At 38.7% G+C, this 27,419-nt stretch overlaps 1 protein-coding gene across 2 annotated transcripts in view; it reads right to left on the minus strand.

Moving 5' to 3' along the window:
• The window catches only part of MYH11 (myosin heavy chain 11), a 60,154-nt gene that overhangs the window by 20,766 nt on the left and 11,969 nt on the right, over positions 1–27,419 (minus strand). For both annotated transcript variants that reach the window (XM_084295846.1, XM_084295847.1), the window contains exons 4-15: positions 20,379–20,406; positions 13,204–13,306; positions 9,295–9,387; positions 8,319–8,382; positions 6,263–6,361; positions 5,145–5,288; positions 2,831–2,926; positions 2,338–2,456; positions 2,008–2,160; positions 1,379–1,552; positions 1,010–1,183; positions 416–530 (exon numbers count right to left, since the gene is read on the minus strand). In XM_084295846.1, coding sequence (XP_084151972.1) covers positions 416–530; positions 1,010–1,183; positions 1,379–1,552; positions 2,008–2,160; positions 2,338–2,456; positions 2,831–2,926; positions 5,145–5,288; positions 6,263–6,361; positions 8,319–8,382; positions 9,295–9,387; positions 13,204–13,306; positions 20,379–20,406 — 1,362 coding nt within the window. The remainder of the gene's footprint in view (positions 1–415; positions 531–1,009; positions 1,184–1,378; positions 1,553–2,007; positions 2,161–2,337; positions 2,457–2,830; positions 2,927–5,144; positions 5,289–6,262; positions 6,362–8,318; positions 8,383–9,294; positions 9,388–13,203; positions 13,307–20,378; positions 20,407–27,419) is intronic.

Raw genomic sequence — 27,419 nt, forward strand, 5'->3', positions numbered from 1 at the left:
AGATCCATAGAAATTTTTTAAAAAAGAAATTTTTCATATGTACACAGACATTTTTCTGGTGGAATCTGAGATTATACGTTGCTGAAGAGAACTGCTGCGGGACTTTTGGGAAAGGAGCGTCAAAGGTAAGGACTGCTCACAGTCATTAATAATAAACAGCATAAACAGCAATAACCTGTATTAAGTCAGCTGTATTAAGTCAGGTAAGGAAATTATTTTAGTTGTGCTTAAATCTATCTAGTGATGTTTTCCATAAATATTTCTTTAAAAAAAGGCTATTCTTGCTTCTTAGTTCAATCTCTTCTATTCTTAGTTTCAAACTCATTTCCTGCTTGTAAGGGATAGCTGTCAGAATAGTTCTGGTAGAATTTTCTCCCTTTAAACAACATTACTGATTTAGAGTTGCAATTCATACCATCTTTCCAAAGGTCTGCCACAAATTTGTCTGAAGACTGGTTTAGCAGAGAAGTCACGTTGTCATTTAGTGGATCCATGTTCTTTGTTAGCCAGGCAGTTGCATTGTAGGTAACCTGCAGGAAACAACACCAGGTCAAAAATCTGTTTTTGATACAGAAATCTGGAGTGGCCAAGAACACAAAATAATAAAATGACTGACACAAAACAATAAAATGTGAAAAGCACGCTTATAGTTAAGAGCTGAGTTGAATATTTATTCTTGCATGTACTTAGATCTGAAGGGCTTTTTTTTGCAGACATACCCATGGCAGGGGACCTACCCTGCCTTTAAAAATCGGCTTGCTAGAAAGGAATCCAAAGTATTAGGATTTTCAAAAACCCCAGTACTGGTTATTTTTGTTTCCATGTGATCTTAGAAGAAACATGAATGTTTTGCAAATTCTACTCCACATGTGTTGTAATTAAAGCTCTTAATGCATACATTATATTACTAAAGCTCTGCCTTATCAACAGGGGAACTGGACTGTTTTTACTGTTTGAGCATCACTGTATCAAAGTTCTATAATTCAAAATAGCTCAATCTCTCCAGTACCTTTCCTGCATAGTGCATTATACAGAATTCTGTTTTATCCTTGAGTTGCTTGGGCTTCTGGAATTTGGGATGGTTGCCTTGCTCTGTAATGAGTTTTTCCACAAAGGATGTGTCAGTAGCTTTGGGGAACCAGCACTCTTCATCCAGCAGAGCCAGAACACCTGGAGGATTGGTCTGCAAAGTGAGCAACACCAAATCAATATCATCATAGCTACAGACAAAGAAAGAACACCACCTTCTTTTTACTTTGTAACTAATCCTGCCAGGCATCAAGAATCTGAAATATCTTAAATGGCCGTCATATTGTACTGACAGATAATACCCCAAAGAAACCTACAAAGTGTCCCATCTATAGAGATATAATCTTACCGGTCTTTCAATTAGCTCAATGCAAGGTTGCAGGTCAAGGCCAAAGTCAATGAAATTCCATTCGATGCCCTCACGCTGATATTCCTCTTGCTCCAATATAAACATAGTGTGGTTGAAAAGCTGCTGAAGTTTTTCATTAGTGTAATTGATGCACAGCTGCTCAAAGGAATTGATCTGTGAGGAAGACAAAATAATTGAATTCCTAGTGTTAGAGAGACACCTGCAAGAGGGAACTTACATGACAAGATGAAATTTTCTACCTTCTATTTCTTTTTAAAGATTACTGAAATTAAAACCAAGGAATCTGTATTTTTCTAATTTAAGGTCTCAAAAATTTACAGTAAGTTCACAAGTGGTCAATCTCAGCATTGAACCTGTTTAATAAACCACAAAGACCAGACTTTGGTTCTAAACAGAGAGTCCCACAGTCACCCAGCAGGATAATGCTGCCAGCCCTGCACCTTTCCAGGTGGAGTAGTTGTGAGGATTGTCTTGGCCATGGGCAGCTAGCCAGCTTGAAAGAAACATACTGTTTTTGTGGCTCTGAATTTAGTTTTTTTGTCATCTTGCATTCCAAACTACAGTGTGATGATAAGGAGTTGAACCAACTTGTATCTCACAGCACATACCTCAAAAATCTCAAATCCAGCAATATCAAGAATGCCCAAGAAAGAAGCACCTTGTCTTTTTGTTTTATCAAGAGCTTTGTTTACACGCGTTAGAATCCAACGGAAAAGACGTTCGAATTTTGCCTTGGCCAAAGCCTCTATGGCAAAGTCAGCCTGAAAAAAAGAAGAACAAAGTGTAAATAAAAGATGAAATGCAATTAACAGCTAATTTAAGTAAGAATAATGAATAGGGAGACAAGAAGCAGACATTTCCCTTTAGACAAGATGTAAGAAAGAAAAGAAGAAAGGAAAAATATCTTAAAGATTGCTGAGAAGACTGCAAGTAGATACCTGCTCTTTGGTCTGAGCTTTCTGAACAACATCTCGTCCTACTTTGATTCTTGGGGTTAGAATAGATCTTGTGAAATCTGTCACATTAATTCCCATCAGGTGACACACTTTTTGCGCAGCTAGAATAGAAGAGTGATACTATATTTTAGATTAAATTTTCTCTTAGTGGGTCAGTAAGTGTGAATACAAGCAGTCCAACAAGTATACAAAACAATTTATCTTCCTTAAAAGCTCCTCTGTTGTACACACAAGAGTAAAAATATTATTCATGATACAAGCAAGAAATTCACTGTTTGTCAGTTTATGGATTCAGGGTTACCAGAAAAGTTAGTGATAATTGAATGAATCACAGGCATAATATATTTTTAAAGACCTGTGAAGCATATAGGCAATTACAATTAAATTAAAGATACAGATAGAGTGCTTACTCAGCTGCTGTTTTTTTTTTTTTTTTTTTTAATTTTTACTCAATTTTTAAAATGACAAATCATACCAGTATTGTCAGGCATAGAAGCTTGATCAGTGTTTCTCTCCTTCTTGAAGACAATATTACCCAGCTGTAGGACAGATGAAACAACTCTCAATATAGCTGTAAGATAAGCAGATAAAATAAATGAGGAATGGAATGACGCATTTTGAAAGCTCTATTCTCTTCAATAACAAAAGTTCATTGTATTTCCTGTGGTAGTCTATATCTCTATGGAAAGATGTAGGTTTGCTTTAAAAGACTTCTATAAACTTCAAGAGTTTGAGAGCTGACTGAGGAGCCACTCAGATAATTCATGCAGTGGAGTAAACAGGACAGTCTGGGAACACCAGCCCCTCCAAGTTAAGCTGTGCCGGTTCTCCAGGCAGACCCCCAGGTCTCAGGAATTCATCTTCTACTTAGAGTGGCCTGTAACATCTTTCCCACTTGGTCACTGGAGAATCTGTATCTCTATCTTTAAAATCAAACATATCTATGAATTGCCAACAGCTTCAAAAATGTGTGGCACTTGTGAAGCTCAAGTTATGCAGGAACACGTGGTTTTTCACTCATGTAACTACAGCTAAATGCATACAAGTCTTTGCAGGATTAGCGCTGGAGTACAAAAAAATAATTGATGTTTGCTTACTAAAATGTGTATAAGTGTGATGATGCCTTACTTCAGGTAGTAAAATCTACTGCTATGTTATAGATGAGACCATATTAATCTAATCAATTTGTTCATTTGATAGACTTACACGGGAGAATAATACTGCCCTAATGGGCTTATATTTTAAAGCATGAAATGAAAGGGGTTCAATCAGTAATACTCGTTTTGATATTTTGGAAAATGCTGCTGTCAATGCCAATGCACATGCCCTGGCTGGAGAATGAACCAGTCTTCATCAGTACTACGATCAGAATTTACAAGGAGTGGGATTATCATGGCTGTCCGGAAAGGCAAGACATTTTTTTCTTGGTACCCTTAGTCACTGATGCAGGGCTGAGAGATGATGATCAGCTCCTGCTGCAGCAGCTGGTCCAAGGCTCAAGAGATGGGATGACAATGTTTCTGCCACCAGGTGTCACTTGGGGCATGGCAACTGCAACCATGGGTCATTCAGGCTGATGAGCATGATACAAAATCCTGCAGACTCCTAGTAACTGTGAGGGGTAAATATTTGATGTCTCTGGCAAGCCCACATTGTCAAGGTAGTTTAGTTGTTTGTTCTTGCTGTCTGTTTTTATGTCCCTTTTCTCCCAAACAGTGAATATGAGCTATTTGAGCCTGATCCACGTATTTCAAAAATAATTTGTAATATTTTGTAACTTTTTCATTTAACTCATTGAAAAGTTCTGAAAAAAACAGTCATTAGAATGGTTAGTGCATGTCATGTTCCTTCTACAAGTAGGTCTGCTGAATTTATAAGACTTAAAAGAATAAGAAAAACAAACAAACAAACAAAAAGAATAAGCAAAATATTGTGATAATTATTTTAATTCCCTGCTACATTACTACATATAGTCGCCCTGCACATCACCAGTTGTTCTGTGCATCACAGAGATAACTACTTTTTGATGATGTATACTCTTATTTTCCAATATACATGGTAACTTCAATATTTTTTTAACTTTGTTCAGAGCAAGTGCTGCCAGTATAAATGTCTGAAGGAGGCAGTATGCAAAGGGTTTTCACTATTGGTTTCTTTGGTTCTTAACAGTACCTACTGCAGCAATGGGAAAAGGTATGGCACTGTTGTGATATTTTTTAAGAGATCTTTTCTAACAACAACCTAAAAGCAGTGAGATCATAATTAGATCTCCTTGCAAGGTCTCCTTGCAAGGTCTCCTTGTGAATATCTCCTCGTACAAGACTTCTCAAAGCATCACCCTGTTTAAACAAAGGTTTACAAACTCCTGAACACACAGAACTGAGTGCCAATCTAAAGCTTCATGTGAGGAAGAAACAGATCCATGGTTGAGATGGCTTTCCTTTCCATGAGACATCTATGGTTTAATGCATCTAATACATCCTGGGAAGGGGAGAAAGAGGAAAATCTTGGTGCTCTAATTCACAGCGGACTTCCTAGAAACAGTAGCTAGGTTAACAGTTGATTGGTACTAGTTTTACTCAGGGGAAATAAGAGGCAAAGAGGTTAAACAACATGAGTAGATTCAGAATCCTCCACTTTGTGTTTCGTGCAAGATCACAAACCTTACTTTATGTGCATATTTTGCAAGGTGGTTACTCTAGACAAAATTAACTGGTGTGAATTTGCATCTGTATATTGTGTCACTTACAGATGTATACCTTCAATGCAATCTTGCTAACAGTTCTCACCTGTCTGTTCCTCCTCAGTAAAGCCCATAATTTTCATGGCTTCCAAGGTCTCCTGGAACATTTCATCATCTTGTTGAGCAGGAATAGGCACGTGACCATTAGAGAGAAAGGTATAGTTGTTGAAGCCTTCCAGCAACAGATCATCTAAAAGACAAAGAAGAAAAGCATGAGTTAAGTATGTCAGCTTAATGCTGTTAGTTCATGGGTTCTCCCAAAGAACAACAACAAAAAAAATGATGTTTTCACCAAAGGAAGATTCTGCTTGTATGAGCATCTTAGGATTTTATGGCGGACAAATATTTTCAAAATAACACATCATTTAGCAAGTTTGATTGCTTTAAGTTTCAAATTTTTATTAGTAATGAGGGAATGTCTCTGTCCCTCAGTGGAATTTTGCACCCCATGCAAAAAATCAGAACAATTCTTCCCATAAATTTTTAATTTAATTCTGTGTGTAACCTAGTCAGAATTACACCTCACTTTGTATTCTAGACCTGGAGATTCATACTAGCTAATAATAAGAATGGAACCAGGTTACAACCACAGGGGTGCAAATCAAAAATGTTTTCAGCCCATACTGTGGCCAGCAACAGATTCTTAGGTAAGGAGCGTAAATACCAGGGAAAATACAAAATTATGCATTGCTTTATGCATAATTTGGCAACCAGTAATGGAGGGAAAGATGCTGTATTTAAACCATGGTGTTCCAACACATTACATTGAATCCCCTTTTTTAAAATCATGTGCTGTGAGAAAGACATTCTCTTAATCAACTGTAAAACTGCTAGCCAATAATTTTACTGGGAACCCCAATTTCTTTTGTGTAAAAAAAATAATGAACAGCTCTTCCTTGTTCATTTTGATAACGTTCAAGATTGGCTTTCAATGAGTTTTCATTTCCTGTAAGTTGAAACATCTTATAAACTGCAAACCACCTGACTCAAACAGATATACACCAACTGAAGCTTTTTTACAGTTTACTTGAGAGAATTATTTCTATGGCTGTTTATCAAAAGTACTGAATGACATTCGATTAAAGAAATTAAGATAGATTACTTAAGTAAGCCTTTTTTTTAGGTGGTTTAGTGAGATGTAAGAATTGTTATCAGGTAACTTACTTCTCATTTGTTCAGAAGCTCCAGCAATCAAATAGTAAAAGATATGAAATGTTCGCTCATCTTTAGCCTGACGAATAGCACGGGATTTTTCAAGCAAATCTGTTTGTCAAGTATGTTAAAAAAAAAAAATCAATAACATATTCCAGTCCTTCCTTAATTGTGTCATCAGCCTTAGAACCATCAATAGCATTGTTGAAATATTTGCCACGAGCTTGTCTAACATGAATTTGAGCCTAATTCTGTGGCACTAATACTGGTATAATTCACACCACAAGGAGTAAATCAATTTCCCACCTCTTGTTGTACAGTAAATGCTGATAATCATGATTGTAAGCACTACAATTGTCATAAATGCATTCTGAAATTAAACATATAAAAATGGTATTGATAGTACCGTTCACATCACTTTTAGAATGAAGTACAAATATGAATCACCATAAGGTAGGGCTGCTAGAAAAAAGTTCTTGGGGCCATTGTTGTAGGTATCAAAGCAAAGAAAGTAAACTTTATTTATTGTCCATTTTTATGACTATCTAAAATATTAAAAATTAAGTTGACGATAGCGTAAGTATTTTGACATCAATCAATGATTCATTCTTTAAATGCTATATTGCTATAGATAAAACTTCAGTTAAGACTGGAAAAATTAAAACCCCTTTTTTTCTGAAGATCAGTTGTCAAAATAAGAGCAGAAAGATAAACTGTTTGCTGTGCCACCTAAGAGATAGGGTACTTCCTTATAACTGCAATTTTCTTTATCTTCATTTTTTGCAGCAAGCAGCTCCTCTATGCAAATATGAGCAATGCAGCACTGAGGAATCTAGCTACATACCCATTCATTAAAACATGCTATCTCATAAACATAACCAAGGAAAGAGGCAACAGTTCTTGGCAAGCAAAGTCAGGCTCAGTTGAAATTATCTGAAATGTTTTTACTATGGTCCTGAAAAAATAAAATCACCGAAGTTATTTACATGTAGAACACTGCTCTGAGTGCATCACTTGAAACAGCAGGACAGTATTTAGTACCCAGAGAAGACAAGTGCTCTGAAAATATCAAGTTCTTGATGCTATCTGGGGCATCAGCACCAGCAAATTATTAGTTTCACTAAAGTAGTGCGAGTTCCCAGAAAAGTAATTTATTACTATGGTGATTTAACAAAATCTGTAAAGATTGAAGCAGATTCAGGGTAAACTCTCCCTTAGCTTGACAAAGGAAGAAGAACTGTAGGGCATCCAAAGGTTCTTTGGCTTTTTCTGTTTCTTTTGTCTTTATTATTATGAAGGCCCTAGAGGGATGGAAGATAAAGGTATATTACTTTTATTAAGGTGATCTTTCAATCCTCCAGACATACATGTAGACTGTAAAGCTGTTTTACCAGGTATCACATGGAATTCTCCCTTAGCAGGTTATTCTCAATGCTTTTTCTTGGAATCCATTTATCCCAGCACAACATACATAACCTTTCCTTTGCCGGAGTGCTAAACCTGAACTTGAGAACCGGGATACATTCCAGGACATCCTGGGTATGCTGTAGTGATAATGCCAAGCATTCAGTGTTTTTTCAAAGTGTAACAGCATTGCTGAGAAACAGGAAAGTTTCAAATCTTTTTATACAGCTGGAAGCCCAGATGACAGGGAACCAGAGAGACCCATGTAGGATCACACCAATGTGAAACAAAAAGACTGCATAGCTCTCAAAATCACATACAACCTCAACCACAAATCAATCTTCTTGCCCTGTTGTGTTACTGAAAATCTGCTCTTAAGTCCCCTCCCATTGCTTTACGCAGGTATGTTGCCTCAATTTTCTGAAGCTGTATATGGGGAATAGCATACTTTCCTATAGCTGAGAAAACAGACCTGAAAATGTAAACATGAGAGTAAGACAAACTGAGAAGCTAGTAGCAGCGTAAATGGAGCCACTTCCCTCCATCTTTGTTTATAACAGCCTCGGTGATATTTGCCTTTCTTAGACATGCAATGGAGCTTGTTTATCTTTCTTCCTTCTGCTAACCCTAGTTAGCTTTCAGTGCAGCTCATGGAAAAGGATACAAGTCTCTATGTTTGCTCCGACAATGTAGCCTGTCACATCAAAGTTGATGCGGATGAATTTGCCCTGTGAAGGAAAAGAAGACCTAGGTTGGGCTGTTTTTTCAGGTATGTTGGATTTTACAACAGTAGCATTTAGCCTGTTTAGTGGTACATATATGTTATCTTCTTAAGAATAACATGCTCGATTCCCACCTACTAGGACAACCTATGGAAAAGACTGAAATGAAGTGACCTTCTCAGACATTCTCACTGTGGAGATTTGCTCCCACGTTTTGTTCATGTACTTAGAGGGAATGAAATTCTCCCTAGTGGAACAGGCTGTGGAAGCTGACTATGCCAGTGTCTATTTTATACTTTGATTTCCATTAGGGCAATTAGGGAATAGCATTAGGTCTGTCTAACTCCCTCTGCTGAGGGATCCCCAGACTCTGCAGGGAATCAGCAGCAGTAGGAGCAGAATGCCTGAAGGGAAAACAGGCATCTGCCAACACTCCCAGCTAAAAGGGGCATCAAATAGTGGCAGTCCCCAGCTACTATTATTCCAACTTCAATCTGTATGACTGCTTTCTTGTTTTCCCTTGTAGTCTTTCATTAACTCTTGTTCAATGACAGTCACACCTTCCAAAAAGATGCATGCTCAACAGTGGTGCAAAGGAAAACAAAGTACAGGTTTCATTTACAGATTTCTGGAGGAGGATATGTCCTGGAGCAGGAGTTGACTCTGCATGGCCCACTTATAGACCACTAAATTGTGAAAGTACAATGGCACCGTCAAGTCTGAGCTTGATTTTTAGTCTTGTATAAGGCCAAATTCCCATTTCAGAGAGGAATTCTAAACAGTGTTTGTTAGGGATTAGTTTGGAGAAGCTCTTTAGACAGAAACATTGATGACAGGAGGGCCACTGTTTGTCCATTCTGTTTTAAAAGATGCTGTAGCTCCCCACAACGTAGACCCAACTGGATTTCTCCTACTTACGAATCTGGAGGAGTTGTCATTCTTCACGGTTTTGGCATTTCCAAAAGCTTCAAGAATAGGGTTTGCCTGTAGAAGCTGTTTTTCCAGCTCACCCTAAAATTCATTCAGACTCAGTTAACCCTAAACTTCATAATTACTTAATTAAAAACAGCACATGTACACTGGAGAAAAATGTGGAGAAAGATAATTTAAGTCTCTAAATTTTTGCTGAATACTCCACTTCATGTGGATTTGTTTTCATTCTCTGTTAATCTTTGTGTTTATATATTTGTGCAGTTGATTGCTGTCCTGTATACGTGACCCATTTCCAGTCCTGTTGCCTCTGACAGATCAAAGTCTATTAATCTGTTAAGCATCATGACAGGCCTTTCTTTAAAAAAAGGGTCATTCGGTGTCAAATATATGTATATTTTTTTTTTTTCAGTTCAAAGTCGTTTTTTAAAGGGATATTCTTAAAGGAACCTCTAGCATATCTTCTTCAAGTTAGTTTATTGAGATCCTTTGCTAGCAAATGACAACATAATTAGAATAACTTGCCGAGAATCATTTTAATGTAATGCGGCACAAAGCTACAAAGCAGATTTCACCAAGTCTATTAATAATGATCCATGCAAGGCTATTTAGGTTAAATATGGAAATGCACTGATTTATTTCAAACTAGGATAATGAATTCTCATGCAAACACACAAAACTTGTATTATGTTGTTAATTGTGCTTGGTAATTGCTAATGAAACAAAACATGCAATGAAATGAGCATGCATTTAATACTCCTATTTCTAAACAAACCAGTGAAGTTGAAAAAATACTTTGCTTATGAAGACTTTATTTTTTTAATTTTTCATTCAGGTCTGGACTATGAAGTTACTTACACGTTTGCTTCTTGTCATCCTGTTTGAGTACTACTCTGCAGTAAGATTATCTCATTTTAAATAACTCAAGCTAAATAACATCCAGAAAAACTCCTTGATAGATAATATGATAGCATTTAAATCATTCTAATGAAAAAAAAATAATCAATGTTTAGGTTGAATATAGAGGCAATAATTTGGAAAATGACAGCTCTTTCCCAGTCAGTGCGCAAAACTGGTAACCTTCTAAATGCCATTTCCGAATGCTTATAACTTACGTGGGAATGATGGGACTACCTCAAAAATGTAGTAAAAAAAAAGAAAACAACAGTTTGTTAACAAATGGCTAAGGTTACCTGCATGGTCATGGGAGATGGGAGATGGGAGAATGGGAGAATGAGCACCCTCCCAAGCATAGTTCTTTTAAGAACTAAGGCATAAAGCAAGTCCACTGAACTACACAGAGTTGCCTGGGCCAGCAATTAAGTCTTATTTTTTTACTTTTACAGAGAGCTTGTCAAATGAAGTAATAAATTAACTAAGGGGCAAAACTTTGTTGTAGTGAAAATTTGAAACAGCAGTCAGAATAAGGGGGAAAAGGGGTAATAAAAAAAAAAATCCATATACCTGGCATACAAACAAAAAGAAGCCAGCAAACCTGCCTGTATTCCTAAAGCACTGGTATGCTGGATGTCACACCACAACATAGGAGGCCCCAGGGGCCTGTAAGAAACTGCATAACATACCTGCAGTTACACACTGCAGTGGGAATTGCTCTGTTATACATCATAGCAGCAAGCTAGGAGCATGCTAACTTTTGCAGATGTGAACAATTCTTTACAGTTACATGAAAATGTCATTGAAAGCAATATCAAATGGAAAGCATGCAGCCAAACAAATCAATCAAACACGGTGAGGTTTAGGAATTATTTCACAACAGTCCTAGAAAGTTCAACCTGAAGCATGGAAAGCATTTAGGTATTTTCATTCAGAAATCAGATTGCTCAATTTCAGGCTGAGTGGCTCTTTCAGGAACGTGGGAAATTTCATTCAAACTACGGTAATTTGAACACACACGTATAGGAGAGAGTGATATTTGAGAGATGACCCTGCCTGTGTCAGACCTCATTCTTTACCATGGAGCCTGACACAGTTAGGGTTGATTTGTGAGAGCATTTGGCGCTATTGTTGCTTTCATCTTATCATACAACATATTTCAACAAAATCTCTCTTGAATTTTTGAGGTGCAACAATAGCATGCAGATCTACACTCAGTGCCTTAAACACACATCAAACAGTCTAAGTTACTCACGTAAGAAAAAGATGGACCTTGCTGTATTGAATAATGTGGTATAAAACAAGTGTCAGTATCATTTCCATTACACAGACATTTTTATTGTTTTTCCTGTATTAAAATAACCAATACACAGTTTCCATGCAAATAAACCAGAAAAACAAACAAACAAAAATCTATTGCAGACATACCAAGAGTACAAATGCAAGTAACATGTATAGAGTATTTTAACTGAAGAAAAAAAAACAACCTGAAGCGAAGGGATGGGATATGGATCCAGTCCCAGGTCAGTCTCCCAGGACCAGATAAGGACAGTTATTTTTAGGGTAAATCCCCAGTTCTTTTCTGGTGCAATGGAGGCATCTTGCTCTTTATTATTTTTTTAATGACTGAAATTACCATGTTAGTAGTCCCAGTCACTGAATTACTATTTGTCAACATGTTATAGAATAATTTAGACTTTCTCTCAGCCCCCATCTGGTGGATATTTGCCTTCAGGTCTCTCTCAGAGCCAGTTTGATCCTGAGACTCATGTAGTTCCCCAGGGGAGTCAGCAGCAACTACAGTTACATGCCCATTAGGAATGGCCCTGAAACCACAAGTTCATTTCCCCCAGCCACTGAGAAGGACTCGGCAGGATGAAATAAGTTTTTTTTTCATAAACATTCAACAAAGGAAAACTATGCCCTTGGTCTTGGACTGTTTCCACCAACTTGAATCACAGATTTCTAGAAAATACTGCCCTAAGGGACATCTACTCCCTCCCTTGCCCTGAAGCAGAATACGCTGTATGTAAACAACAATTACTCATGGTAGAAAAGGCCAGGCTGTGTGCTCTGGAGTCCTCTATCCTCAGGCATACAGGATAGGCAAGTCCCAGCACAGGTGTGGTCATAAGATTTTTACTTTGTTTTTCACTACTCTATTAATTCCTTATTTTGGACCCAGTCTTGCCTTTGGGATGCACTGGAATGTCTTCCTGAATTAAGCCTGTTTTGTCATAAAAATTGATTGATACCTTTTTTTTTTTTTTTTTTTTTTTTCCCAGAAATTTTTGAGTAACATAAAAAGGGCTGGAAATGACTGAAATGACATAGGACCTCGAGTTGCATTAATGTTGCAGTAAAGCTGAGAGCCTCAGCCACACCAATGATTCCAGGGAACTGGGTAGACATAAGCTCTTATGGTTCAGAGCAAACGTTGAACTTTAATCACTAAGGCAAAATTATTACAAATTTTGAAGCAACAAAGTACTTTATAGAAAATGTGCCTTTCAAAATTGTTCTGTGTCAACAGCCTAAAAAGAAACGATAGTTTTTATATTGAAACTTTTTGCTAGTTCATAAAAAAATTGTGTGCTAACAAATCCAATCAACACTTCAGAAGTCTAAAAGTTTATATACATTTTTGTAATGCAGATGGATGATGTTTTAGTTAAAGGTTTTCCTAAAGTTCTTATTTGCCAGTGGCCAAGGGTAAAATAAGGACCTTGCAGACTTCAAGGCCTTCATGTTAGGATATAAATAAGTACTATGCATATAGAAAGCTATGAATATTTCTCTTCTAGGAAAGTACATTCTGATTTGATGCCTAACAGGGTGTCAAACAAAATTTTTTTTTCCATAAACATAGAGCTGTGACATAATTGTGTACTCTTAATATGTCAACTACTTGGCAAGCCACAGACGTTGACTTGCTGTTAGCAATCAGCTTGGTACAGTCCTAACAGGCTCAAAGGAGAGTTGAATACAGAAAAGCTCACTTACAGTGATGCTGGTGTCCTTTTTGCCCTTATGTGATGAAGCAACAACAGCCAGGTACTGAATGACCTTTTTGGTATTTTCTGTCTTGCCGGCACCAGATTCACCTCTGAGGGAAAAGAAAATAAAACAAAAGAAGGTAACTGGTGGACTCCCGCCATTTGATGAGTTTGTTGTATAAAAACAAGACTGGAAACTGCGTGGCTCAGTATTTATCCCTGAACATGGTCTCTCCAAACCCACTTGACTTCAGCATGCACAGAACATGGTATCAGAGCTCTATCTCTGTCCCATTAGTATTTTGACTGGACATTGGGCCACGTAAGGCAATTCTAAAGCACTTCTTTACAGCGCTTCATTTTGCTTTGGCAGTATCTAAACATTTATGAGAACTGGGGCTGGCAGGGAGTCTGTTCATATTTTAAGACCCCAAAAAAATGCAACATTAAGTATAATGTGGTACAAGAATAAGAAAAACCATCAACAGTAATCCAACAGTTTTCTCATCAGAAACACAGGCATTAAAGCAAACAGTTATATCAATGCTGTAGAATAAGGGAATTATACTGCCTTATCTGATCTCCATGATCTTCAGACTTTCCTTGACCTCTGTAATACCAGAGTTGACACTGCTGGAGTTCTCCCAACTAACCAGGTAGCAGGGAACTTAATGTGGGGACATTTCTGACCAGCAGAAGCGTCATCGTGGCTGTGCTCTGTGCAGTATCTCTTGGGAAGCAGGAAGGTGGTATTAACTTTCTACCTCCCAGAGGATTTCTGGAGTTAAGTTTATTTACAACTCTTAAGCCCTCTCTTACAGTAAAATGCTAGTTTTCTAAGTACAAGGACCAAATTTACAGTATTTTCTCAGAAGTAAAACCATTTCCAGCCTACTTGTCTCTCTCGTTCACATTTCATCTTTGCACTTCTTCTAGATATCTTTGGCTTTGATGATTATATGGACTAAAATGTTTTTATCTTGTCCTGCCTCAGCAGTCAGAAAGGGCATTACAGTGGGTGTGGATGTAGTAAGTTAGTTCTTTCAGCTCTATCAAGCTAGTGCTGTGAGTCTACATGTAAGTTGGACATCTCTTTCTTTGGGTTTGAATCTAAGTGGATTTAAAAAATAAAAGGAACAATACATATAAAAGTCCTATGGATATTTGTCAACTCTTTTGAAGCTGAAACTATTTAGCCAGATCCATTGCAGTTCTGCTTCTTTTCCTAATTAGGAAATAGAGGAGTTAATTTTCCCTACCAAGGGACCAGTGAAAAATGGACGTAAAAAATATGAGTAAGTGCAAGGCAGGACTTTAAAGACAGGATGACATTGATGTAAACATTAGGAAACCAGAAACAATTCCTGCCCAAGGTACACATGATGAGAAGTGTTTCTTCTGGCTTTTATAGTTTTAACCAGAACTAATTGAGACAAATATGTTCCTTATCACCAGACCTGGGGTAATTTGTGCAGTTTAGAGGTTGGATTCATCCCTGCCTGGACTTCAGTGCTAAAACATTTCCATGTTTTATTGATAAAAATTAAGTGTCCTGGGAACTATTCCAAACTAAGCACACCAATTTGAAAACACAGGCATACTAAGTTTTCAAATAAATTTACCTTGCAACTTTGGTACTCTGGAATAAAAGTAAAAACTTTCTTCAAACAAACCCTAGACTTTGAACTATTCTATTTTATTAAAGGTTATTTGTAGTTCATCACTACATGCATTGCATTTCCTTTGCATTCCCAGGGCAACAGTGCCCATCATTTGGCTTTCCCTGAATCCCTGTGAGTATTACCATATAAGGCATCATTTCACTTGTAATTATCCTACCATACTGCAATGTTAAAGTTGCTTAACATTTTGTTCTGTGCTTGCTTTCCTTAACTCTCTGCTCCTGCATGAGCTGAGGGTTTTCCTATTTTCTGCAACTACTCTTTGAGGCTTTAACTTCCTTTTGAAGTGGACAGTAAACAATTCTTCAACGTGAAATGGAAATGCTTCAAAACAAAATGGAAAACAGACAGGATCTCAACAGCTGCAAGGAAGAAAAAAATCTCTAAGGTCATTAAGTAATGAAGAATCACGGCCATAGTTGATGAACACTTCTAATTTTTCAGCACATCAGATCATTTTTAAATGTCCTTGGCAACACACAGGTTTGATAAGCAAGTATTAATTAAACAACATTACTCTGAAGGATGCATCAGAGCTGTATGACAAGGTCTAGACTTCATCTCAGTGATAAAATACCATGTGTTTGAAAACTAAGTAATGAGGAGGAATAGCTAAATCAGGTTCAATGATTCAAATCAAGAAGCTTACAAGGGAAAAGACCCAGGAGAAGGAGAGCATGTGACTCTCAGCTCCCTTCATAGGCGAATGAAACTTCCTAGAACTATTGAGCTGTAGCAGAATCAGTCATGCTGTTTTTTCCTCTGCATCTTTCTTGCAGTACCATAATTTCTGGGATGGCAGAAGCAACTTTTATTGTGAAATGGCATGCAGAATCCCACCTGTTTAAAAATTGGCATGCTCTCTTCATTCTCAGTGATTCAATTGTTAAAGACTGGCCTTTTTCTTGCAAGCAGTGATTTTGGCATGAACCATAAACAGTGGGGTTCCTCCCAGGAGGCATCTTCTGAGTGCCTATTTTCCTCAGTCTTGTATCCCAAATCATATTCCGAATGGGAAGTTCACCATGCAAACTCTGTTAACCACTGTCCTAATCATCATCTTTTGGAAGCAGACCTATCATTTGTTTAACAGAAATATCTAAAGTCATTCTTGTTGCCTGCCATACAGAGGCAGCACATTTATTGCCAGAGCAGTTCTTTGCAACCAGCTCAGGTGGGCAATGCAATCTAACAAATAAACAAAAAGTAACAGCAAAAGCAGTTCCTATTGCTCAGTTGTGATCAGTTCAATAGCAGTATTTAATCTGCTTCCAATACCTATTTTCCTTCCAAGAAACTGCCTTCCTTCCCCAGAGTAAAAAAGTTCACTAGGCTTACAGGCTTGCTCAGATAAAAAACAAACAAACAAACAAACAAACTCCAATTGTGTGGCATAGCTTAAATTTATTCCCCCTTTGTTTCTTGCCAGGCGTTGTTTTCGGAACTCTGTAAAGGATTTAAAGTACATAATCCCCCATATAGTGCTCAGCCATAACAGTTTTTTGTGCTATACAAGCTACTAAATCCTCCATGACTCCATTGTCTTCGCCTTACATGAAAATTATCGTAGTTCAAATAGGTTTCCAAATTAGTACAAGCTGAGAGTGGGAAGCTGGCCCCACTGGTGTGGGGTGAGCCTGGTGTGTAGCTAGGACTACTGAATGTTTGGGCATAACAGGGAAAAAATATTTTCAGAAGTGGATATTTTGTTGAAAACTTGAGAGCTTTCTATATTAATATTATGATATAAGACTTAGTTTAATTCTGCTTTTGGAAACATCTAAAAAGTTACAGCAGGATTTATTTTCAGCATTTGTTTCATCAAGCAATGAACCACAAAATTGACCATTCACACATCCCTTAATCTGGCTACCCTGGCACTGCAGGAAGCCTCTGTGCACAGAGCAGTCAATGAGGTGCTCCAAATCACATTAGGGCTTGGCAGGCTGTGGTATGAGATGTGCAAAGATAACGAAAATCTTTGTCCTAAACCAGCTGAATCCCCCCAGAGACCTCGCTCAGAAGCCAACCCACTGATCCTCCTAGTTTGCTTATAAAAAAATTCCCAAAGGAGGCCAAGCTGTTTTGGCACTGAGCTCCACCTCGGGTCTAAAGCTACACAAGATAACCATGTGGGAGAAGGGCCAGGCAGCAATGCGTGCCAGCTCCAGCCTTTGAGATTTAGTGGGCTGGGAAAGAAGAGTTTAACTCTTTTGTGGAGGAGGCTTTGCCTTACAGGACTTTGCAGTCTGGAGGATGTCCTGGGTGTCTCTGCTTCCTGGCACGTGCCAGGGGAGAAAGCAGGTGGGGGTCACAGGGCCAGGCAAGGCTCTGGACAGTTTGCCCATAAAGAAAGAGGAAGGACGAAATGGCAGGATGGTCTCTGCCTTACTCAGTATTTTGGATGTTACTATGCCAAATTAAGTGGAATCAGTACCTTGCTACCATATGTTTTGATACAGGCTAATCAAATAAAGTGAGTGCATAAAAAAAAAAAAAAAAGTAAAAGCTAATGAAAAACTATTAGATTACATGTACAAATCTAGTGTTTAACAAACATTTGTTTTCTTAGTCTTCACATATCCCCTACGCTTAAAGTTTTGATCAGATTTTTTTTCCTCATTCATTCAAGGCCAATTTTTGTTTAATTAAGGCTCATACCCTGATACTTTTAGCCACATCTGCTTTCCAGAAAACAATATTCTACCCTCTCTTTTCAGGAAGTAGTTAAAATATGGTAACTCCAAGATCAGACAGGTGTAAGAGCAGATCTTTAAAGCATTTATGTGCTTAGCTATGCAAATGAGCACCTGTGGCATTTTTAGAGAAAAAAAAAAAAAAAAAAAAACTTCTAAAAGTTCCATCAGCATCCACTTGTATCTTTAGAAATCAAAACATAAAGGCCAGAGCTCTCCTTTGAGAGCTGGTGCCTTAAGTTGGAAGAAATTTGAAAAGTCACAAGCCTCTTCACTGGCCATTGTTTAGTTGCTGATGCACTAAGGCTGCTCAGGTCCCCGAGTGACTGGATAGTTATTCCTATTTTTTTTTTTTCCCTTCAGCAACACCTAATGTTCTGGTCCACAGCATCCAGGCCCTCAGCATGGTCTTTGCAAGAGTAAGTTCAGAATACTTCATGGCCAAGTCAGATATCAAAGAGGAGAGACTACAGCAGGGGATTTCATGGAATCCCAAGAGGCAGGCAGAGGAGAGGAGGCTGCCCAAAGCAGTGTGGGGACTGAAACACAAAGATGGACAAGCATTAACTACCTGGATTTCCAGACATACAGAATAATGAGATTTCATACCCTTAGTGCAGAAGCATACGCTACGTTATGTTATGATAATTATATGATAATCCTTATAGCTACATTTTTAACAATTTAGGTAGCAGGCTTTGGAAAGCTTGAGTCTACAGCTATTTAAAGAAAAGATCCCAGCTGATCAGTGCCATGAGGTAGGTCTTCAGCTGTTGTTTTATTTTTTAGGGGAAAAGATAATTTCTTACAATTTTTAGCAATTATAAAGTAATGTGAATTGTTTGTGCTTGAACACTTCCCAGCTGAAATCCAAGTGAACTTTCTTGTTTCTGTACAGCCAAATAAGGCCAAAAAGGATGATAAACAAGTAGTTGTTAAAGCTATATACGATGATTTTAGCTTGACTAATCTTGATCTAAAAGACCAGTGAGAGCAATGTTTCAATCTATGGGTCATGGTGCCCATCCAATATACAGCAGTTATTCCAAATGTGGCTGTTTTCAAAATGGGAAAGACATTTCACTCTCTCTATGCCTTAGTGGGGTGAAACACGTAATGTTTCCAGCTTCTAGAAGGAAATAAAAGGTATTCTTGTATTCACTACATATGGTAGCTGTCAGAATTAGAATCTTTAAAGGATTTTCATTAACAAAAAGACATGGGTTTGCTGAAGAAATTTGTTTCTTAAAAAAAATTATATTCCGAGGTTAAAAGAAGATCTGAAGAGTTACTAATGGAAAAATAAACTAAAGTACAGAAATAGAAGGAGGAAATGCATATCGCAAATTAGTCTTCATTACCATGACATGTTTCATCCTGGGAAAAGTGTGATGGGAATTTTTATTTTATCTTTGCATCAATTTTAGATTTGGTATTGGTTTTCATGTATTTTTGGGCAGATTCTTGACTGATATACTGTCATGTAATGAAATCTGGTCACAAGTGAGGTCAGAGCTATGCTAGCCTTTAAGGTACTCTGTACAGTATGTGATTTGTACTTCCTAAATGATTAATTTGTTCAAGTTATCAGTGGCACTCACAAATACCTGTATGGCTGGTGATCAGTAGCACTACTTTTTAAAAACTGTAGTATAAATATTCAGTCAGTCAGTAGCCACACTTTTAGGGATGACCTCCCAAAACAAATTCAGTTTGGGGTTATGATGTGTATTTGAAATATAGGGCAGACTACAGCATCACAGCATGATCCTGCTATAAACAATGTGCATGCCATCTTCTGCAAACAAGAATTTGTTTTCACATGAATCAACTCCTACCTTTGATTGGCAGAACTGGAAGATGCCTAATACAACAAACACAAAATTAAGTCAAAAGCATTCTCGATGGCATTTAAGTAACAAAGCCAACTGACTAGCCATAGAGAAATGCAGACATGGTCAAAATTGCAGGTCAGATAGAAGATCCCCATCCAATTAAACAGCCTGAGTGTTTTGTAGAAGTGGCTATGAATGATAAACCTAGGAGGGGATTTTGAGGAGCAGTAAGTTGTGCACAGCAAGCCTTATTACATTAAAATCTTTGCCTGACCCATGGTACAACAGCTGCCCCCACAATGTGGCACCGCCTGAGTGCTGGCAGGCCAAAACTCAAAGAGGAGGCCTTCGGCAATGCAGGACTCAGAAAAATAAGGGCTTTCAGAACAGGGCTGGCTTAGCTGCTATTTCACTATTGCCTAAAGTGATTGTATCAAGACTGCAGAAAGGTTGAACCCATGCTGTGTGCACTTAGCCAGTGCGCCATGGCCTTGCACACAGATGGGCTGTGCCAGCAGGGAGATGCCAGGTCATGGTTGTTCTAGCTGCACTACATGCAAACAGTACAAAACGACATGAACTTAAGGATCACATTTTTTATAACAACTGATTTAGGATATGTTGGTAAGCTACCAACACTTAAAAATTAAAAACTGTTCAGTAAATACCCAGGATGCTCCGTGTTCCTCAGTTTTCTCAGTTTCCTTTAGGGAACTCTTAAAGATCTGTTCTCCCTAGACAGTTTTACAACTACAGTCTCCAACTGGTTGCTGTAAGCTCTAAATCTCTGAAACTTCCTATGACATTGATACCTGCTTCTTATTTCATCAACAGGTAAATTTTATACTGAGACTGGAGTTCAAGCTCATTGAAGGTGAGAATATATAGTTCTATCAAAATAGGAATTGATTTTGAATATAGAAAGACATGATAATACTGAGGTATACTAAAATGGCTGAGTTTACTTACGTGCACAGGATAGACTGGTCTTCTCGATCTGTGAATAAAGAAAAAAAAATCCATTAACTAGGGAAAATGGCTAAGTCCTGACAGAAGCTGTTATATTTATAAGGACTTACATTGAGCAGTCTAGACCTTCCAAAATCTGGCAATTCATGATTAGTCAAAAGTACAGGGTTCAGATCTTACATAATTTGCCCTCATATTTAAATCAGCATCTCTAATGGAAATATTTTGTACAAAAAAAAAAAAAAAAAAAGAACAAAAGGTTAATAGTTCAAAAATATTTTTTGCAAATTCCATTAGAGATGATCTATAATGAGCACAGCAAGAGGATCAGGCTCTCTATAAGAAGATTATAATTGATGATTTCAAGCCTGAAACTCAAGTTTTTACTATGCTTATGAAGTATGGCTAGCAGCCCACTTCAGACAAAGTCTGGATAGATAAGGCATCAAAAACTAAAATATTTGAAGGTGGCTATGGAAAACTTTAGATTTTGAAGGCAGACCAGTCCAAATAACTGAATGATGTACTCAATGTATTTTATTTCATATTTAGAGATAATTTTTTATCAAGAGGACAGATAATTTCTGTAAGGTATCCTCCAAAGACTGAGACAAAATGAGATACTTCACATATTTTACAAAAGCCTATCAGCAAGAACATAAGTATTCTTCATATTTTACCATGAAGAGGATTATCAAACACATATTGGATAGAAAATTATAAAAAGGTGAGCCAGAATTTCCATTTCTCCTGTGTATTACATTTAAAAGGTTTCTGTGTGGCAGAGACCAATATGCTGCAATGCTGCAGCACATTTTAGCATTACATCATAGCTCCATAATCTTGCCATGTACCTCCCTGTTCATGCATTTGGAGTCAGAGTTTCTTTTTACCTTCAGAACTTTTACACATAATTTTCTACCAAAAGGCTGATATCAGGCTAAACTTAGGCTGTAATAGACAGTGAAAACACACTGAAGTTTCATAATGTGCTCCACAACGCTAAAGTATTTCCCAAAGCTCTACTGAAAAGTCTGTGTTAAGGGGAGGCTTTACAGTTTGCCTCTGCGGAAAGATGCGTGTCTAGCACATCTACTGTGATCACTTCTGAAGCAGAACTCTTTTTTTCAGCATGGGAATGGTCAAACTCTGGTACAGGTTGCCCAGAGAGGTGTGGTAACTCCACCCTTGGACATAGCTACAGATAGACTTGATCAAGGCTCCGAGCAACCTGTCCTGGCATGAAAGCTGGCCCTTCTTTGAGTGAGGCTGCCTCAATCTGCCATGTACAGAGGGTAATATTTACCAGATGGAGAGCACACATTTGACCAGGGAAGCCTCTGGGCAAAGGTTAAGACCCAAACCCCTTCCTCTTTTTATTCAGCATGTTGGATGACCTGCATGGCTACCTATCTGGTTGCTTGCCCCTGTCACTGACCCTGTATGTAATTAATGCCATAAGATAAACAAGCTTTCTGTATTGTGTAAAGATAATGGAGATAAATTCAACCTATTAAGCTTTCAAGTTGTAATTGCTGCCTGGACCACAGCCAGTCTAGAAAAAGCAATAGTGGTTTTTGCTCTGGTTTGGATTGGTATTAAACAACTGTATTTAGTCCCAGTTCTTCAGTAACGTTTGAGCAGATGCTATAACATTGACTGCTTTATTGATCGCTCCCACAGCAAATGGTACCGCTTTACCACTTTAGTCAGTAAATTGGTGTAAAATGAATCATTTCATTGCTGTTGGAGGTATTTGTCAGCAGTCAACATTGCAGGACTCTTCCACGTACACATTTTGAAGAAGAAGAACTGTGATCCATGTTTACTTTTTGCTGCAAGATACCGAGCTAGGCTTTCTCTTAGGTTAAAAAAAAGTGAGAACACAGTTGAATTTTGCTAAAAATACACTGTTGTGTAAATAGAAACCATGGGCATATATTGATATTACATCACAAACTCATAAATACCATAGAGAAAACAAAATTGACTCCTTGATACAGAGTTGCCAGTGGAAATTCTGAGCTCAGGGAACATTTGAAAAAATCAGTTTCCTCCAAGCCAAGTGTTTTCTCACTTCTCTTCACTGCCCATTGCTGCCCCTCTTTTCATCCCTAGGAAGTGACAGACCCCTCTTGAAGGTGTCTCATAAACTGGCCCACCACAGGAGCTCGCACAAGTGCGTGTATGTGGGCAGCTTGGATGAAATATAAGAAAAAAGGAATGGGAAGGTCAGGAGTTGCACCAAGTGCCCTCTGGGCCAGTGAACAGACCATACAAGCCAAGCAGGAGTTACTGAATTTCTTCAAACTCAGACAGCCCAGCCCTTTTTCAGGTAGTGGAAACAAATCAGAATAAGAAGAAAAAGGAGAGAAGGGTGAGTCTTTGGTGTGCTGCCAGAGGCAAGGTCTACTTGCTGCCCAAGAAGGAAAGGATGCCTCTGGTGAAGCAGCACTGTGTAAATCAGATATGCAACCTGAGGGCTACTGGGATTCTTGGAGGGAAAAGGAAAACTATTTGCTTGTTTTCAGCTTCCTCTTGTAATCCCAAATGGCTTCCGGGATCATACCTGTGTGATTTGATCATTCCCTGTAGGTGAGCAGCCCCATGGCATTCTTGCAGAATTCTGTGGGGGAGCAGTGAGAAAAGGCTCCTTTCTTGGTTACTGGCCCTTTCAAACATCTTGTATACTTGGCAGCCATATGAAATTCTGAAGTTTTAAGCCCTATGTTGCTGAGCTGTGCATCAAACCTCACACCAATCAACTGACCTATGCACATTCATGGAGGGAGAATGCCCAAAATTGCTATATTGCCTTCAGAAGTTTTAACGAATTGCAAAGGTAAGGATGGAACATATCAGGAAACCTGATCCTAATTTGTTATGTCATGATCTGCAAATACCTGCCTCATTTACTTTCCAGGACTCTCCAGATTGATTGCTTCTATTTCTGTTCTGGGATATTTTATTCTATGTAGGAAGGATTGTAGCTGGTTTTGGGAGCCTGCAACTTTATGTGGGTAGATTTATCAGGAGAAAATGACTCACAAAATAAAGCTGCTTAAACATAATTTCTGGGGTTTACGAACTATCAAAATATATTTGCTATCTTCCAAAATCTCTTTGGTTAATTCTTTTTTGAAAGATTGATACTACCTGGAAGACTATCCTATCCTGTATTTCTATACTCCCTCTATGTCCATATTAGACATTTTGGATATTTTTGTGTTTTCTCCTCAACTCTAACAGTATACAGACATACTTCACAGTCTAAAAACCACCAGCTTTCCTAACCCTGCAACTGAATTTTTTTTTTTCTGGATTCTGCTTCACTTTTTCAGCAAACACCTCCAGTCTGCTTGTAAGAATCATATGCCCCTCTGTTCTCAATAGACCAGCTAGTTCTGCTTAATCACAAACAAAATCAGATGGTTTATCACAATGAAGCAGCAAGTTGGCAGCTTTACCATAAAAGGGAAAAACAGACTGAAGCCATGCTCCAACACTCGCTTACTGCTTCTTTACATTTGTTAATAACCACACTGCCTAAAGGGGACATTTCTGTACAGTCCTGCTAAGGACACAGTAAACAGCTGGCTTTTCACAGCAGCCTCCTTTTCTAGGACCTTGGGAACTGTGCTCCCCTCCCATACCTCCCAGTAACTACCAGGTTGTTTGTTTTTCCATCTTTTACTCTAGCTTGCTTACAAAGTCATTGCATAAAAATGGCTTTGCAGAAAATAGATAAGTTTCTTTGAGTTGCAGGAAGCCTCAGTATGTCTTCTCTATATCATTTACTGCCAGAACACTTAATAAAAACCTAATCTTCCACATTAACATTTTATATCTATTATTACTGCTACATAACCTGACCTTTTGCATTTTTGCTGTTTACTGCTCATTTGCTGTTTGCCACCTGCAGGGGAGATGGCAGAAGGCAGCAGAGTTACTCATCCTTACTGGACCAGTGTCTGAACTCAGCCACCACTGACGCTGGCAGTGGTGCAGGAAACCATTCGTCCACCCACCTCTGGCTCCTCTTCCCTGCCCTGCACTGCTCTCTCTTGCATGAAGGCATGATGCAGCAGCAAGGCTAGCGTGCACTTTAAAACTATCCCAGCAAAAAGCAAGGGGTGGTGGTAACCTGGAACAGTTCGGTGTGATGACTGCATGAAGAATAATGCTGACAGTGTTGGAATGAGGGGGTTGTATAGCAGCTGCGCTCCTGGAAAGCTACTGCCTCCATAACACAGGAGAGAGAGGTGAGTATAGAAGCATAGGGTGTTTTTTTATGATCACAGTCTCTAAGTGTAGTAGTAGTAAGCTAGCTGGTCTGTAAAGGCAGTTAGTTCAGTGAGGTAGCTCCTGGGGCCAGATTCACACACAAAATGTTCTCCTGGAATATTATATTCTCCTGGATATTTAGATTAAAGAAAATTTCTTATTCTGCCTTGAAATGAGCATGAAAGAAAGACTGTGCTTGGGCCATAATTGTACTGCATTAGTGACATGTGGTAACCTGCAGATTCAACAAGACATGTAGCACCCCAGTTTGAGCATGGAAGAGCATGGCTGTGATTTGGAAAAGTGCTCATAACAACCTGCTGCATGTGGCCATTTTATCTCTGTCCAGCCAACATCTCCATTAATTCCCATGTCCTGTGAGAAGTCAGCTTTTCTGCATATTTGGAAGTCCAATTATTTGATTCCTGTTAACCATGACTGTTGTCACCAGAACAACTTTGATAGGGCTTAAGCATCATCCCTAAAGAACACATTAACCAAGTAAGTCTCAAAAGCAGAGGAGGGGCACAGAGTGCCTGGCTTATGCCTTTTGCTGGATATTTGTGCCAATAGAGAGGCTGGGAATATGAAGGGTTGTAATTTTCAGCTGATGAACCTGCAACAGGACAATCTGCAAACACTATGACTTGGTTCACTGAGAGACAGAAGTTCCTTAGGGCATCTGAACAAGCTGACTGCTCTTGGCCAAGCAGCCCTGATCAAGGAGTACTAGAACGTAGTTCTTCAGCCTCATGAACCTAAGATATATTTTGCTTTGTCAAGAAGAAACTATGCAAGTTTCCCAGATAAGGAGCAATACTGAAATTTCACAAGGAAAACATTCAGTGCCCTGATCCATGTTTATGAGTATGAATTTCTGTTTATACTCCGTTTGTAAACATGCTTACAGAGACCTACAGAGCATTCTGTGCCTATATGTATTGCGTGCACACACACACACAATCACATTGATGCCTACTTTCACTATTCCAGTGTGAATACAATTTGGCTGAATAACTAGAGTTATTTTGAGGTTTGGTTTAGTTTTATGCTCAAAACATGAGTCTGTTTTTCCAAACAAAAGCACAGCTTTAAAAGCAGCTGGGGCCCTCCTCAGAGCTGGAGAGACTCCAAAATGGCATGTGCAAGTAAATAAGCAAGAAAAGCGTAGGTGTCCTGGGCTTGGGATGCAAGCTGTTGTGGGAAGGCTCCCCAGCTGCCGTGCCAGCTGTGCCTGGTTGGGATGGGAGACAGCAGAAGAGCTCCCTCTTAAATGTTCAACTTATGATCTGTTCCCGCCTCCTTTTTTTTTTTTTTTTTTTTTTCCCTTCCTTCCTATTTGTTCTCCCCCTCTTCTTTGCTGTCAGGAAGTTTTCCTTGCAAAAAGGACACATAAATCCTGAGGCGTGAAGCTTCCCCAAGAGTCGGTGGGGCTGGGACATTATTCCAAGCACCAAAAAAGTGAAGAGAATGAAGGAAAAGCATACACTTGTGCTGCCTCCTCCTCCCAGCAGCCAGCCTGACAGGCACAGCTGAATCCCTGCTGTTCTAGGTGCAGATAATGGCCACAGTGAAGGACAATGAAGCTCAGGTGGCTTCACCAGGGCATGTTACGAAGAACAGGAGAGAAGAGTGAAAGAGGTCCTTTTGCTGCTGGGATCAGGCAGAGAACTGATACTGCTTTCATCTTAAGCAGAAAAATTGTGCATACTGCTATGGTGAAACAATTCTTATTTTTTGGTGTAGGTATAGCATTATGTTCTTTTCTGCAGGTAGTTTGAGGCCCTCCCTAGGTGTTTTTTTCTCCCGTCACATTTTTAGGGGACAAACAGCAGAGTTCTGCACTGCTGAATGGGGAGAATACTGCTAAGCTTCTTGCAGAGCTTCCACATGAGGCTTGCTGCTTAAAGGATTTGGGGAAAGTAGACTGTTCTGACTTCAGGGGCTGTTCAGAGCCCTGTGCAATGCTGTATGCAGAGCACTGAGCTTGAGAGATGACCTAAAAGACAAATAAGTGACTGTAACTTACAGGGATCTGCTTATGCCAAGTAAGTTTCTTTTAGCTGTGGCTCCACCAGAAATGAGATTTACTGCATCACGTTATTCTAAAAGCTTGCACCTGCCCACTTAGCCCTAAACATTTCATGTGCTTGTCTTCATGAATAACTGCTGTTACATTAAGAAAGGAAGGAAGTCTGTTTTCAGTGTGTCTGGTATTGGCATGTTATTGATCCTCATTTGCTGCACTGTAATTCTGTCTTCTGGGATGCCTTCATAAAATAAGCTGACATAGTTCCAGAAAAGAAATGTCACATAAACAATAGGAAGAAAATGGTTGCTATTGTAAGGCGGATACCTAGTTCTCTGCATTCAGAGTTGAATTAATTCAAGCACTTTTATGTCTGAAAATGTAAGATCCTGAAGTTAGGAACCAAAGTTACACTTAGCTGCTCAAATTAAATTTAAGTAAATGATCTTCAGGAATGTTAAGTTTTTTGTTATCTGGACTATTTTGATAGCATTACTGTTAGTACAAATAAGTACTCAAGACTGCTGGGAGGAGAAAAGGTGCTGTTTATTGTTTTTCCCCAGTCAGACCTGAAACTGATAAACCTTAAACCCTTAAAGCATTAAGCTCCAGATCAGGCAGCCCTAAACCTTGGGGCTGAGCTTGCCAAGCCATAGTCACCTGCAGGATCAGGCCCCTAATGAGGACATTTAAATCTGAAAGAATTCTGCATCCTCCTGGTTCTGTGG

Source organism: Netta rufina (genome assembly GCF_964035555.1).
Source record: "Netta rufina genome assembly, chromosome: 15".
Taxonomy (NCBI): domain Eukaryota; kingdom Metazoa; phylum Chordata; class Aves; order Anseriformes; family Anatidae; genus Netta; species Netta rufina.